Source organism: Procambarus clarkii, chromosome 64, assembly GCF_040958095.1.
Source record: "Procambarus clarkii isolate CNS0578487 chromosome 64, FALCON_Pclarkii_2.0, whole genome shotgun sequence".
NCBI classification, from domain to species: domain Eukaryota; kingdom Metazoa; phylum Arthropoda; class Malacostraca; order Decapoda; family Cambaridae; genus Procambarus; species Procambarus clarkii.
Genome location: NC_091213.1, coordinates 17,203,667 through 17,220,653, shown reverse-complemented (window position 1 = coordinate 17,220,653; position 16,987 = coordinate 17,203,667). Strand labels below are relative to the sequence as shown.

The following is a 16,987-nucleotide window of genomic DNA, read 5'->3' as shown; positions in this document are numbered from 1 at the left end:
TTCTTCTATTTTATATATGTATGTATATTATATATATATATATATATATATATATATATATATATATATATATATATATATATATATATATATATATATATATATATATTATGTATTTTATATATGTATGTATATTATATATATATATATATATATATATATATATATATATATATATATATATATATATATATATATTATGTATTTTATATATGTATGTATATTATATATATATATATATATATATATATATATATATATATATATATATATATATTTAATATTAAATTAAATAGGTTTTAAGTTTTCATAGGGAAACAAAACCTGTATACATGTGAATAATCAAAGGGTTAATTACTACAGAATTATTGAACACCACGTTGGCCAAAATATACCAACAGTTTGCCGAGCTTTTCAAATATAGCTCAAGTTGTATATGCAATTCTGATTTCATTATTTTCAATGCAGTCACCGACCGGTGAGTATTAATTAGGGTCGCAACTGCAATATTTAGATATACATTAAACATCACTCTGACCTAATCTACTCATTCATCACGATCATACTGCATGAACACTTTCTAATGGAATAAGTACATTATCTAACTTAACCTAATTTAACCTATATTATCATACCTTAACCTAACCTATCCTTACCTAACCTAGCCTATCCTTACCTAACCTAACCTTACCTTATCTAACCTAACATATCCTTACCTAACCTAACCTTACCTTATCTAACTTTACCTATCCTTACCTAACCTAACCTTACCTTATCTAACCTAACCTATCCTTACTTAACCTTACTAAACCTATCATAACCTAACGTAACTTAAGCTAATTTAACCTATATTAAAAGAACCAAACCTAACTTAACCTAATTTAAAACTTGCTTAATCTAACCTAATTTAACCTTGATTAACCTAATCTAACCTAACTTAACCGTGATTAACCTAATCTAACCCTGCATAACCTATCCTAACCTTCAATAATCTAACCTAATTTACTCTAACCAAATCTAAATACACCCACCTATCCTAGCATAACCCAACATATGCTATGTTAGCCTAAAAATCGCTGATTGGTTCTCGTGATCAGTCTCAAACAATAAAGAAAGAGCACGAGTTTCCACGAGGTAAACCACAATGAACTTTGTGATCACCTCTGGTGAAGCATGTTAATATATGTCACTACTGTTGTGGTGTTTCAGACGCTCCCCTCACCGTGGAGAAGCTGCAGAGACTGGCTCTGGTGGACCCCAGTCGCCTCACCCTCAATTAAGCCTTCCTCTGAACCTCACATTTAAAAAGATTTTGCCTCACCACAAGAGTCGAACCCTGGCAACCAACATAACTTGTCGAAGACTATGCTCATTGGTCTCTGAAAGCTTTAAATTTCCAATGCTTTAACTTTCAATAAATCACAGAAAATTTAACGTTTGGGTTGAAAATGTTAATGTTGTGAGGTATTAAGTGTGAGGACAGGTTGGTCAGTGACAGGTGAGGGCTAGGACGCCGGGTGCTCCTGTTACATCATTGACGGGGGTTGGAGTACACACGTGTACACACCTGTGGACACCTGAAGGACTAACTCTTCATGAATACTGCCTTCATGAATTCACCTTTGAAAATCACAGCCAAGACTACGGGGAGCTTAGTAAAGATGACTGTCGTTGTGGCCACAAGACCTTGCTGTTAATATTGCTGAGCTAAAACTATTTAAGCGCATTATCGTACTACATGCCTACAGTCATAGTGTACTCTCCCATACAAGATTTGAGTTCTAAATATAGTCAAAATAATATTGTACTTAATAGCAAATGAGCGTTAAATGTCTACACATTCAAGTGCTGAGTTCACGGCTTGAATAAAACAACAGCAGTAACAATAATCATAATAATAATAATAATAATATTATTATTATTATTATTATTATTATTATTATTATTATTATTATTATTGTTATTATTATAAACAAAAACAATAATAAAAATATATAATAATAATAATAATAATAATAATAATAGTAATTACAAAGAAATCACACTAACGAGATATATATCAATGAGAAAATCAGTTGGAGCTCTTAAGTGACTCGAACCCTCGGCCAAAATACTTTCAGCAACAATCTCTACCACTGGCCCACCCCGACCTAATAAAAGTTATACAACCTGGGATTGATAGGAAGTTTGGAGGGCTCTCTTTAAGTCCTACTAAGTTTTATATATAACCCCCAGGCTCCCAGGTATGGTTAAAGTAGGTCAACACCCCAACATGAATTACATATATTTACCTGAGGTCCACTAACCCTAGTGGCCTCGACGAAGACAGGCGGCTTGTCGAAGGAACCCCACCCCCCTACCATTTGCCTTAATGATATTTTCTGTGTATATTTTAAACTCAACACAGTTTAGGCATTTATAGCTTCAGCGAGTAGATGGTTTCACTGGGGTTTCTAACCCTGTGTGTGAAAAAGAATCTCCTGTTCTCAATCTTCCATTGTGGCTTGTTGTGCTTGAAACCGTTGCTAACTCTTTGAGTAACATCTGACGTTTTGAAGAAATTTTCTGGATCAACATCCTCTAATCTGTTCAGTATTTTAGAAGTAAATGAGATCCACCCTGTCATGCTTAGTTTGCAGTTTTGTTAGCCTTGTGACCTTCAAGCGTTCCTGATACGAGATGACTTAGCTCTGGAATGACTTTTGTTGACCGGTGTTGCACTTTCTTCAGAGCAGCTACGTCCTTCTGAAAAGGAGTTCTCCATGCTTGGATATAGTAATCCAAAATGAGGGCGCACCAGCGATTTATGCAGTTGAATCATTACCTTTTTTCCCCAAGGTCAAAAGTACGCTTGATTATTTCAAGGATTTGGCTAGCTTTTCTCACTGCTACTCCTACCTCTTGTGCAACTTTTAGTGAGTTGGGGATTTTGACTTCGAGGTCCTTTTCTTCATCAATCTGCTGTAATGCATTGCTATTAATTTGGTAGCTGTGGCTTGGGCTGTTTGTCCCACATGCAGGGTGTGGCATTTTGTGCCAGTCTTCTGGCCATTTGTGGCGTTCATGTAAATCTCTTTGTAAGACTTCAACATCATTATCATTTGCCACTTTTCAGTAAATCTTAGTGTCATCTACAAATTTGATGATGTAGTTTGTAATATTTTCATATATGTCATTGATATATGTGACAAAAAAGGGTTGGCCTCAAAATGGACACATGTGACACCCCACTTACCACATTTCTCCATTCAGAATCGTTCCTATTTAGCACGACCCTTTGTTTTCTTTCTTTCAATCATAGTTTTATCCATTCTAATATTTTACCATTTATTCCATGAGCCTGTAATTTCCTTATCAGTCTTTCATGCAATACCTTATCAAAGGCTTTAACAAAATCCATGTATACTACATCAACCGGAAGGCCTTTGTCTGAGTAGCTGGTTACCGTTTCTAAAAATGTGAGCAGGTTTATAAGACGATCTGTTTTTAACAAACCCATGTTGTGTCGATTGTGCAAAACTGTTCACTATAAGATGGTGAATTATTCCCTCCCTGAAGATTCTCTCCATGTGCGTACAGATGCGTGATGCCAAGCTGATTGGCCGATAGTTTTCGGCTGAACTCTTTCTGCCTTTTTGAAAATGGGAGTGACATTTGCATATTTCCAATCTAGGGGAACTACCTCCTGGTCCAGGGATATGGTAAAAAGTAGTTTCAGCGTTAGGCATAGTTCTTCTGCCAGTTCCTTTAAGACATTGGATTGGATACCATCCTCACCTGGGTCTTTTGAACCTTTCAGTTCGTCAATGTTCTTCCTAATTATTTCGCATGTTATAGGTATATCTCTAAACTCATTCTTCTCCCCTCCTTCTAAGATTGGTGTGGGTGATAGGATGTCATCTAACTATTTTAATGTGAACACCGATGTAAAATATTCATTTAAAGTGTTTGCTGCCTCTTTATCGTCCATTATTACATGGTAATTCTCAACTATTATGGGTCATACTGAGTTCTTTATTTAGGTTTTATCTCGTATATAGGCATAGAAAGATTTTGTGTCTTTCTTTATATTTTGGGAAAGTTTTCTTTCGTAGTTTCTTTTGGCTGATCAGATTTTCTGGGTGGCCGAGCTTAGTGCCCTTTTAAATAACTCCTAATCAATGATGCCCATCGTTAATTTATATGTTCTCTAGAGAGTCCTCTTGGTTACCAATGCTCGCTTTACGATCTGTGTCATCCGTTTAGTTCCCTTTCTTGTCTTCTTTTCGGAACATATTTATGAACAAGTTCCGTGATGACCCTCTTGCAATTTTTCCATGATGCTTTCGTGCAATGTACGCATATCAGCTCCCTTCAGAAGATGGTTTGCAGTTCCTCTCTCATTCCTTGATAGTCTTTTCGATAGTAATCTAAAAATTTATTATCTTTGACCTTTATGAGAATTCTGTATTCGTAGTTCATCGTCAAATATGGTGATCACAGGACGGGCTTAGCTTTTCTTTCAAATGAATTTGACTAATCATGCCCTCTTCTGATGTTAGCAACTGATCTAGTATGCTTTTACCACGTGTGGGTTCTACCATATGCTGTATGAGAAAGGAGTCCTGTACTAGGTCTAGAAATTGTTCACCTGTTGCTTGTCAAGTTAGGTTGATCCAATCTATGGTCTTATGGTTAAAGTCCCTCATCATTAGGGTTTGGGTTTCAGATGCCACATTGATCACATAGTGCAGATCCGCAATTTCTTGTGTCGCTGCTATATCAGCCCTGTAGCATACTCCCATAGTCATTTTGTTACCATCTTGAGTTAATATGTTGCAACATACAGACTCTGAGGATCCCATGGTATTTAGTTCCTTATTTTTGGTTTCCGCCAGATTCTCTTACACATACAGCATCACCCACCTACTCTTATTGTTCTGTCCTTTCTGGATGGTGAGTGGTATCCTGGGAGAATGGAATTCACCTTCTAATGTTCTCTCTGCTCCATGTTTCACTGATGCCAACGATGTCGAGATTTTCAGCCTCTGCGTATGCACATAATGAGTCAAAATTATTTACTAGGCTTCTGGCATTTGGGAAGAAACTATTAAAACTCACGACGTTGTTCCTGGTCACTGTAAGAGTGCTCCTGTATTGATCACATTACTATTCTGAACAATGTCGCTCTGGTTTTGAACTTGTTTATCGTCCGAGATAAATAGGTTTAATCCTGCCTGACTGAGTAAAGAACTAAGACCTCTTCTCCACCTGCAATCTGGATCACTTGACCTCTCCTGATCTTTAGCTGTGCATTTTTGTATCGTCCTGTGTTTCTTAATTCCAGTTTGCCTTTTACCACCCCTGTCTATTTTGTATGCTCTATAGTGAAGTCTGGAGATATGTATACTTGGTTATACCCCTCGAGATCTTTGAGTTTGTGGACATGGTTTAGTATCTTCCTTTCGTGTTCAAAATTAACAATGGTTATTCTTATTATATTTGCTTCCGGCCTACCAAACCTTCTGAAATCTGATATACTTAAGTTTTTCTCTTTATATTGGTTTCTCTAACATTGCCTCAATGAGTTCCTTGTCATTCTTGTGCTCTTTTTTTCGAAAGGTTTCTTAAAATGTGGTTAGTTTTTGTCAATGACTATCCATGATTTCTGCATCCCTCACTTGAGCCCCTGCATGTCTATCCGGAACTTTGCCTGTATACCCTGAGTTCCCCCGAGTCTCTGATTATCCCCAAGGGACGCCTGGTTGGCCCCGGGGACTTTCCCCATATATGTATTATCTAATTTTGTTTAGGTCTATAACTTCTTTCATCAAAACCTTCAGTTCCTCCTGCAACTCCTTCATCGTCTTGTGGCCTTCAATCAGGTCCCTTAGTATTTCGTCACTATACTTCCTCAACTATTTCCTCTAAGGATAAGATTTATCACCACGCTTGACTCCTCCCTAGTCCCAACCTCTTCCACTATTTCATCCTTATTCTCCTCAGTTGCTTCATCTTTATTTTCATAGTTTCTGCTATGTTTCATAGGTTTACCATTGCAAGTGATGTCATAAATGTGAATGAGGCCTTTACCTTCAGTTTTCCCCTCATGGTATGCCTCACACAAGGCGTCCGAGACATTAAGACAGGTGCAGTGGTATACTAGTTTGGAACCTGCACATTCGATACCCTGTTTTGCCCTGAGCTCTACAGAACAGCAACACACGCCACAATTATCATAGCTTTCCGACATGTCTGGAACTCTTAGGTTACTTATCTACTTTGTGGATATTCTCTGCTACTACTGAAAGGTTTATTCTGCTTCTGCTGCGGGACTCCTATTTCAATGCATCAGCTGGCCAATAAAGAAAAGGCTTCAGAAAAGCCCTCCAGTTGTTGATTCATTAGAATTCCAGGTTGTTCAACTCTTACCAGGTCTGGGTGGTCTAGGGGGTAGAGATTGTGGCTGGCAGTATGTTAGTCGTGGGTTGAGGCATCTATGATCTCCAGTGGATTTTCTCAATCATAATAATAATAATAATAATAATAATAATAATAATAATAACAATAATAATAACAATAATAATAATAATAACAATAATAATAATAACAATAATAATAATAATAATAAAAATAATAATTGTAATACTACAACTAATAATAATAATGATAATTGAAATAATAATAATAATAATAATAATAATAATAATTGTAATAATAATAATAATAATAATAATAATAATAATAATAATAATAATAACAATACCTTACGTGGCAGAGCGCCACATGAGACTCTCTGATATAAAAGCTCTTAAACTCTTGTTCAGATTATGGGCTATTCATGCCCGTGCCACCTCCTGGGTTGCTAAATCCTTATCAATCATCAATATTGTTCAGAACATTGTCTGCATCATCTTGGGTATGGATGTCATATCGAAAATTTGGTTTTAATTCACTTATACATATATTGGGTCTTTCTCTCATCTTCATTCAAGCGCTAGGACATTGTAATAAGTTTATCAATAAGAATATGAATAATAACAATTAAAACATTAATAATGATAGGACAATCTTCAGAGTGGCCTTAATCGAACTTGGTTCTTAGTTCTCCCCAGATGCACATATGACCTACTAGACCATGACGGTCTAGTAATTAGAAGTTAATACTTATGTCTAGGGAGACCTAAGACACAAGTCCTTTACAATCTGCTCCAAAGATTTCTCACACATATTACATTTTTGATGATTTACTGTAAAATAATGTTAATAAAAATAATAATATTAATAATTTAATAATAATAATAATGTAATACTAATCAATAATAATAATAATAATTTAATAATAATTATTATTAAAAATACGCTCTACTCCTCAAAAACACGTAATGAAATATCATAATGTATGATATTTCATTGTGAGGAATCTAAGTGGGTTTGATCATTTAAGTCTCGTATAAATTCATGTATTACCATGTAGCTTATTTTATGTATTATTAACATTAATTATATACACTTATGACATTTATTTGATAATTAAACAGTTGTTTCCTAACATGATGGGCAATGTCAGGGGTGTCTTGTCTTTGTTTATGATACGTAGCTTTATATCTTTAATTTTCTTGTTAATAAGTCCGATTCAAATAATGCATCTGATTAACAGTCTTCTTCTGTCATGATATATATGATGGCAGACGTAGAAATGCGGTGATTATGAGAATATATTTAAGTTGTAAAAAAAATAAATAAAAGTATTAAAATCTTGTGAGCGTTGTTCTTAAACCACTTAACTAATAGTTAGCTAGGTCTCTCCTCCGCCAGAGAAGCAGTTGTGTGCTTCACTCAACCTAACCTAACTCTGATACCTGAAGTTCTGTAGAGCTCGTGTTGAATGGTGCTTGAACGGAATTAATGGCTCTCTAAACAAATTATGATTGAAATATATAAATATATATATATATATATATATATATATATATATATATATATATATATATATATATACATATATATGCAAACAAGCCTGAATGGTCCCCAGGACTATATACAACTGAAAACTCACACCCCAGAAGTGACTCGAACCCATACTCCCACAACTGGTATGTACAGGGACGCCTTAATCCGCTTGACCATCACGACCGGACAAAAGGAAGTGATAGCCGAGGCTATATGAACCACTTCCCCGCCGGCACTCGGATGGTAATCTTGGGCATAGCATTTTATCAAATCACCTCATTCTTTGGGGCACACGTGAGGAACACAAATGCAAACAAGCCTGAATGGTCCCCAGGACTATATACAACTGAAAACTCACACCCCAGAAGTGACTCGAACCCATACTCCCACAACTGGTATGTACAGGGACGCCTTAATCCGCTTGACCATCACGACCGGACAAAAGGAAGTGATAGCCGAGGCTATATGAACCACTTCCCCGCCGGCACTCGGATGGTAATCTTGGGCATAGCATTTTATCAAATCACCTCATTCTTTGGGGCACACGTGAGGAACACAAATGCAAACAAGCCTGAATGGTCCCCAGGACTATATACAACTGAAAACTCACACCCCAGAAGTGACTCGAACCCATACTCCCACAACTGGTATGTACAGGGACGCCTTAATCCGCTTGACCATCACGACCGGACAAAAGGAAGTGATAGCCGAGGCTATATGAACCACTTCCCCGCCGGCACTCGGATGGTAATCTTGGGCATAGCATTTTATCAAATCACCTCATTCTTTGGGGCACACGTGAGGAACACAAATGCAAACAAGCCTGAATGGTCCCCAGGACTATATACAACTGAAAACTCACACCCCAGAAGTGACTCGAACCCATACTCCCACAACTGGTATGTACAGGGACGCCTTAATCCGCTTGACCCAAAGAATGAGGTGATTTGATAAAATGCTATGCCCAAGATTACCATCCGAGTGCCGGCGGGGAAGTGGTTCATATAGCCTCGGCTATCACTTCCTTTTGTCCGGTCGTGATGGTCAAGCGGATTAAGGCGTCCCTGTACATACCAGTTGTGGGAGTATGGGTTCGAGTCACTTCTGGGGTGTGAGTTTTCAGTTGTATATAGTCCTGGGGACCATTCAGGCTTGTTTGCATTTGTGTTCCTCACGTGTGCCCCAAAGAATGAGGTGATTTGATAAAATGCTATGCCCAAGATTACCATCCGAGTGCCGGCGGGGAAGTGGTTCATATAGCCTCGGCTATCACTTCCTTTTGTCCGGTCGTGATGGTCAAGCGGATTAAGGCGTCCCTGTACATACCAGTTGTGGGAGTATGGGTTCGAGTCACTTCTGGGGTGTGAGTTTTCAGTTGTATATAGTCCTGGGGACCATTCAGGCTTGTTTGCATTTGTGTTCCTCACGTGTGCCCCAAAGAATGAGGTGATTTGATAAAATGCTATGCCCAAGATTACCATCCGAGTGCCGGCGGGGAAGTGGTTCATATAGCCTCGGCTATCACTTCCTTTTGTCCGGTCGTGATGGTCAAGCGGATTAAGGCGTCCCTGTACATACCAGTTGTGGGAGTATGGGTTCGAGTCACTTCTGGGGTGTGAGTTTTCAGTTATACATATATATATATATATATATATATATATATATATATATAGATATATATATATATAGATATATATATAGATATATATATATATATATATATAGATATATATATATATATATATATATATATATATATATATATATATATATATATATATATATATATATATATATATATATATATATATATATATTACCTGCAAACACTAAACAGAGTTCTTACTTATGCTATGATTTAAACAGCTGTTGTTTATGTTGTTGTTGTTTAAGATTACTCAGAACGATAAGTTCCAGTAGCACGGGCTATGGTCGGCCCGTAAGTGGATGTTCTGTGGAGCCATTATCTGTATCAGTGGCTGATACTAGAGATCTGGCGATGGATGGGGGTCTTCATGATGGTTTTCAGCCTAGAGGGCTGGCTATACCAGTTATGGAGCTGGTGGGGTTAGTGTATACCTCTAGGTTTTCCGTTTTTTCTTTGCCTGCGACTTTGGCTGAGCAGTGCTGTCGTTGGAGTTTGGTGACGTGGCCTCCATGAGGAAGTCTTGAACCGTGTAGGTGTCGTATTTGTGATGCGGCGGTGGAGCTCCTACTATGATTTCCTCGTCTGAGGAGTCCGTAACCTCCGTAGTGGGAGTTTTTGTCTTTCGCCTCGCAGCCTTAGGTAGGTTTAGGTGTCGTTGATTGATGGTTGTAGTTATTTCAGGAGCGCTGGTGGTGCTGTTATCGTTTGTAGACAGCACGTCTGCTAGCGCGGCTGCTGAGATAGTGATGGTAGGAGTGTTGGGAGCTGGAGAAGGAATTACCTCTGTGTCGCCCGGGTCATGGGCGGTTCTGGAGTCGGTGTTGAAGTTGACCACTTGGTCGTCCTGGTGGTAGTCTCCGGAGTGGTAGAGGAGACAGTGAGATTTACGCTAGTGGCTATGATGGGGACCAGGCCATTGTCTATGTATAATGCGTTTAGTTCACTGACAAAACGCTGGTTGTCTGGTCCTGCAAGCCTTTCCTCTAGTTTAAGAAGACCAGGGGTAATGCCTGCACGTGATGCAGGGGACTGTGAAGGAGTCTGTGGGACCTTGGGTCCCCAATGAGAAGGCTGTGTCGCCTGCTGGGAGGAGCCACCTGTTGGTAAGACCGGAAAGTCTTCTGGTCGACTAGTGAGAGCTAAGGTGGTGGGTTGAACGCTTGGGGCTCTGGTCGAGGAGGTAGACCAGTTGTTTCTTTTGGCTTCAACCTGGGCCTTGATGATTTCCTGTCTGCGGGGGCAGCGGTAGGAAATTGCGGGGTGATTGCCATCACAGAGCAAGCAGCGATGGACTGTTACCTTGCATATGGAGTTGTGATGGTCCAGTGCGCACAGGCTGCACCTCTGGACAGGGTGCTGACACTTGTTGGTCGGGTGGGAGAGCTCCTAGCACTTAAAGCACTGCTGGATCTCATGGTATCGTTCCTTTTTTATTTGGTGGGGTGGTATTTTTAGGCCGAAGCCGTAGGATCCTTGTGTGGCAGCCTGGGTAGCCGCAGCTATGGTGGTGAACGTAATCTTCATGGATGTTGTGTCGGTGTTGCAGAACTCTAGGTTGAATACCGACAGGTTTGGATTTTCGTCCTCGATATTGTTTATGATATGATGTTGAGGTCGCTCAGCGATCCACCGGCTAGTCCTGCTGGTAAAAACAATTCTTCCGGCCAGGAACTGACGTGGGAAGTGAGGATGTAGGTAGTGCTCTTTGCGAAGAAAGGCATCGTTAGTGAGGAGTTTTTCTAACTCCTCTTCACATGAAAAGTAGAACACGATATCTTCACCTTCCTGACCAATGTCGGCGGGTTTGAGGCCAGTTACGTCCTTCAGGACCTTTAAAGTATTGCTTCTTCCGATAGCATGACCGTCAAGTGGAGTAGCTCTGACCTTAAGACTTTTGGGTCGCATTGTGACCACACTGCGCCTTGTGATGTGTTGGCGGGAGATGTCTCTCCCGTCCTGTGAATTGACTATTCGCAATTCGCTTGGTTATATTCGGTTTGTTGTTGTTGTTAAAGATTTAGCTACTCAGGACGAAGTGTCCATGTAGCACGGGCTATGGTGAGCCCGTAATTGAGTTTGGTTATACATGATAACCTTTTTCCTGTGATATTTGGGTCTAAGTTTAAAATGGAGAAGGGGATTTCTCCTTTTTCCCTGCTTATTTATCGCTTCTGTTTTAGTGCACTGGTTTTAATCTTGTTTTATTAATATTATCTTGGTGGCGGATGTAGATGCAGAATACTCACTAATGAGTCCCATTCCTCAACGGCTTTTCTAATCATTGTAGTCGCGGTGGAATGTGCGTCTAATGCAGCTGCTGTCGTTGGATTGATGTTGAGTTTGAGGCGCAGGGGTTCAGTAGCTTCACATTCCAGTAAGTAGTGCAACAGTGGCGCCTCTGCTTCAGTTTCACAGATGTAACACTTTTTAACAATTGGGTTCATTACCTCCCAGCAGCACTTGCAACCAAGTCTGAGTCTGTGTATGGCTACTGCAATGTCTCTGGATATCTTTTTGCCAGGCTTGAAAGAGGAGTAACCAGTGGCTTGTTCGTACCATATCGCAGTGCATCTTCCTTCCGCTACTTTGGCTCTGTGGCGACTTTTGATAGTTGAGAATATTTTCTTCTTGATTTGCTCCTTTATCTGTGTGAAACTTGGAGGTATTTGAACCTGTACAACAGGTAGAGCAGTGGCAGTTTTTGCTAGTGAGTCTGCCTTTTCATTACCATCTATGCCAATGTGACTTGGTATCCAATTAAAACCTTAATCCATCTAAATCTAGCAAAGTGTATACTAAATCTAAATACTACAAGATTTAACCAAATTCAATCAATCAAAGCTAAACTAACTAAATATAAAATTCTAACTAAATATAAATATAAAATATATATTCTTCAGGACAGAAGTCAGTCAGTCAGGAGCAGTCACAGTGAGAGGATGTGTTAGCTGGAGCTCCGATTGTAGTAACATTATTATTGCAATAATGGAAGGACTAGTGAAGGATTTGGTGAGTCTGGTTGGAGCTCTAAGAGCAGAGATGGATTCCCTGCGGGAGGAGGTACGACGGCTGAGACTTCGGGAGGAAACGAAGGAGGAGACCAGTGTTGACGGGACCTCATCGTGGAGAGTCGTTAAGGACAGGGGTCTTAAGAAGACCTTGACAAGGCCGCCTACAAACACCCTAAGGACAGCAAATTCATTTGCCGTGTTGGAGGACGAGTGCTGTAGTGAGCCTGCAGTTCACTCGGAACGGAAATCAGCGAGGAGCAGCGGAGCACAGGCCCCTCAGGCTGCTCAGAAAGTTTAGGAGGTACCGAAGCGAATTTTGGTTGTGGGAGATTCTCAGGTGAGGTATTTAGACAGAACGTTTTGTGCCAGAGATAGGGGGGAACAGATTAAGGGTTTGCTATCCGGGAGCTGGAATTGGTGATATTGTTGGAAACATGAATGATATTATGACGGGAAATGGGAACAAACCCATTATTTGTATTAGTGCAAGGGGTAATGATGTTGGACGAGTTAGGAGTGAGGAACTAATACAGAGATTCAGGACAGTCATTGAATTAGTTAGGAGCCAGGGAGGAATCCCGATCATATGTGGCATTCTTCCAAGAAAGGGAGTGGGTAATGAATGGATGTCGAGGGCACTTGGTGTAAATTGCCGGCTGGAAGAATATTGCAAATCAAATGCAATATCTTTCATAGACAACTGGGAACACTTCTATGGAAGAAATGAAATGGATGCTCGTGATGGGGTGCATCTATCGAGGGCTGAGGTTGTTGCTGTTGCGAACTCGTTGGAACCAGTGGTTAGAGGTGTTTGTTTGGGTTTAAACTGTTAGTAGATAGTAGAATGGGAATTGATTTGGAGGAAGGAGGTAATAAAAGTATGTGTTCGTGGGAGAAAATAATTGGCAAAATGATCAGGGAAAGAAAAGGGCCTAAAAATAACAATTCACTTAGGGTATATTACACTAACAGTAGAAGTCAAAGAAATAAAATTAACGAATTAAATGCTCTTGTCTGCACAGAAAAAATAGATATTATTGCACTTACCGAAACGTGGATGAATGTAGAAAATAGAGAACTATTAGCTGAATATCAAATAAATGGATATAAAATATTTCACACAGATAGATATATTACACGAGGAGGGGGAGTAGCCATATATGTTAGGGACAATTTGAAATGTAGTCTCAAAGAGGGAATCAAAACTGAGCCACACACAGAAACTATCTGGATAGAATTAAACGAAAAAGCTAATAATATTATAATAGGAGTTATATATAGACCACCAAATATAGACAGAATGGAAGCAAAGCATCTATGGGATGAAATATCTAGAGCATTTAGATCTAACAGTATTTATGTCATGGGTGACTTTAACTTTAGTGGAATAAACTGGTTGAACAAAACAGGGAATAGTGAAGCAGAAGATTTTGTAGAATTAATTGACGATTGCTTTCTTACGCAACACATTAAGGACCCAACGCGGGAAAATAATATTTTAGATTTAGTGTTAACTAACAGGGAAACACAAATTAATGACATCGAAATAGGGAGTGAGCTAGGGAACAGTGATCACAAAGAAATCAGATTTAGCATAGAATGGAATAGACCTGTAGGAGAAAATTCTGTTAAAGTGCCAGATTTTCGAAAAGCTGATTTTAATAGCCTAATAAATTTTTTGGGTCAAATAGATTGGAAAGTCTTGGGTATGGGGTGTGGGCCGGTCTTGGAGCGAGACATGAACCCAGCGATAGGTGACGTAAAAGGGGATTTTGATATGGATTTAATATATAACTTATTTAGGAATATTCTAAACAAAGCACAGGAACGTAGTATACCATACAAATTGAAAAGATCGAATACTAATGACCCAAAGTGGATAACAAATAATTTAAAGAACCTTATAGGTAAAAAGAGAGCGTGGTACAAAAGAATTAAGAATGGGGAAGTCAGTTTAGAACAGGAATTCATACAACTGGTTAGAAATGTTAAAAAAAGAGATTAAAAAAAGCGTGGGTTGGACATGTATATGAGTGGGATTGGGTGGTTATAGATCAACCCGTTCTCACACAAGACAGCACATATATGACTTAATGCTTAAAGTCAATATGTTGAATATGAATTAGTAAATATGTGATATATTCCCAGTTACTTTTTTCTCCAAGGCCCAAACTCTTCCTCACGTACCAACTTGCGTCTCACAGTACCCGTCCGTCAACCTAGATAGCAGAATAGTCGTGATTGGTTCAATTATAAGGAAAATTGTACTTTTCAGGTCCCACTTGGGTTGTGAAATTTACCTACTATTGTCCATGCTCTTAGAATATTATAGATCAGCTACTTCCTATTGAAGGTTCGTAGTTTTGTTTTGAGAAATATTAGTTGTTCTTAGTAAATTATAATAAGCACTAAAAATTATTACATAGAATAACAGTCCTTCACCAATCGATATTATGTACCATAGTTGGTGCTTTACAAATCTTTAAAGGATGTTTTGTAGGAACGCTAACAGAAAACGATGGTTCATTGGAATGTCTATGGGGTAAACTACTCTAAACAGGATGGTATTGTGTCTACTATACCAACTACAGGATCGGTATATTGTCCACTACCACCTGTTAGGTGAGTAAGGGGTGCAATCTCATACCCACAGGATGGGTATGAGGGTCACATCCACCCAGAGGATGAGTATGGGGATCACATTCACCCACAGGAAGGGTATGGGGTCCAATACCACCCACAGGATGAGTATGGCGTCCACTACAACCCACAGGATGGGTATGGGGCTCCAACCACCCATAGAATGGGTATGGGGCTCCAACCACCCATAAAATGGGTATGGGGTCCAATAACACCCACTGGATGTGTATATGGCGTCCATTGCCGCGCGTCGAGCTCGAAAACCGCAGCATTCATCTCAGAACCATGCCTATTTCACGCAGATTCCTTAATAAACGTAAAAGTTTTATATGTCACAAGAAAGATAGAAATATAAGCTTCATTCTAAATACCTTACCATGGGCATATTTAAATTTAAACCGAAGATACGTGTACTTTTATAATAGCCGAGCTCCGACCCTGGACAGATCGATCGACCGAGCAACTCTCTCTCAGAACAATGTTTATTTCACGTGAATTCGTTAGTAAACATATATGTTTTATATGTCTCAAGAAAGACAGACATATAAGCTTCACTTTAAAGACTTTACTATAGACATATTTAAATTTCTAATGAAGATTATTGTATTTTAAAAATTACGGAGCTCCCACCCCGTACAGACTGAACGACAGAGCAACTCTCTCTCAGATCAATGTTTATTTCACGTAAATTCGTTAATAAACACAAATGTTTTATAAGTCTTAAGCAAGATAGAAATAAGAGCTTCATTTTAAATACATTACAATAGACATATTTATAGCTCAAGTGAAGATACATATGTTTTTATAGTAGCGCTCAGTAGCTTGTCGGGCATGGAGTGCAGACGCCTACGCACTTGCCGATATATTGTATAATTAACAAAGATACGCTAATAAAGCCTAAAATCTTATATGCCTCCAGAAAGACCGATATATGAACATTATTATAATTGCACCAAATGAAATATATCATGTTCGAGAACAAAGATATATCAATTTTAAATTAAGTTTCGACTCTCTCTCGGGTGAGAGAGATGGGGCGACTCTCGCCCCATCTATTGGAGATTCTGTGCACTAAATACCCAAAGCTACTCAAACCCTCCTAGCATTATTTAAGTAATGAAGTAATATGGTATATTTACTCACTATAATGTGGGTGCTGAATGCAGAACATGAGAAAACATATATTTACTCCAAACTAATATAATTTCATTATGAAATAAGTAGCATCAAAGGAAGTCGATGGTCCAAGCAGCAATGTTGTGGAGCGACTTATCCAAGATATATCGTTGTTTGGAAAGTGTTTGTTGGCATATCCAGTTGTCGCACTTCTCTGCTCAAATTATCACAAATTTAAATTATAATGTTAACAAGTAGAATACGTATTTTTAATAAAATCTAACATAACTAGCCAGAAAACATTTAACATTAATTAAAAAATATATGTTTGGAAGTTAAATCGACTTCATAGGACAATGGTTTTGTTATATATACTCGTTATTCGTTGACATGCGTTCGCTACTTAAACTACCATGTACTGTACTTATGTAAAATCTCCCATGTCTCTTCGCTCATCTCACCGAACCCTACAGGCTCTGTGATATATTGTTTAATTAATTGAGATTCACAAATAAAGCTAATAATTGTATATGTTATCAAAAAGACAGAGCTTAGTTTAGTTCATTTATTATGCACTCCATACCCATCCTATGGACGATAGTGGAGTGTTACAGAGGCACATAATGGGCTCAGGGAATGA

The 16,987-nt window shown here is 38.6% G+C and overlaps 1 protein-coding gene across 2 annotated transcripts in view; it reads left to right on the top strand.

Moving 5' to 3' along the window:
- Positions 1-7,739, top strand: part of LOC123769025 (xanthine dehydrogenase/oxidase) — a 170,241-nt gene extending 162,502 nt beyond the window's left edge. For both annotated transcript variants that reach the window (XM_069309232.1, XM_069309233.1), the window contains one exon: positions 1,210-7,739. In XM_069309232.1, the coding sequence (XP_069165333.1) occupies positions 1,210-1,280 (71 nt within the window). In that variant the 3' untranslated portion in view covers positions 1,281-7,739. The remainder of the gene's footprint in view (positions 1-1,209) is intronic.
- The last annotated feature ends 9,248 nt before the right edge of the window (positions 7,740-16,987 follow it).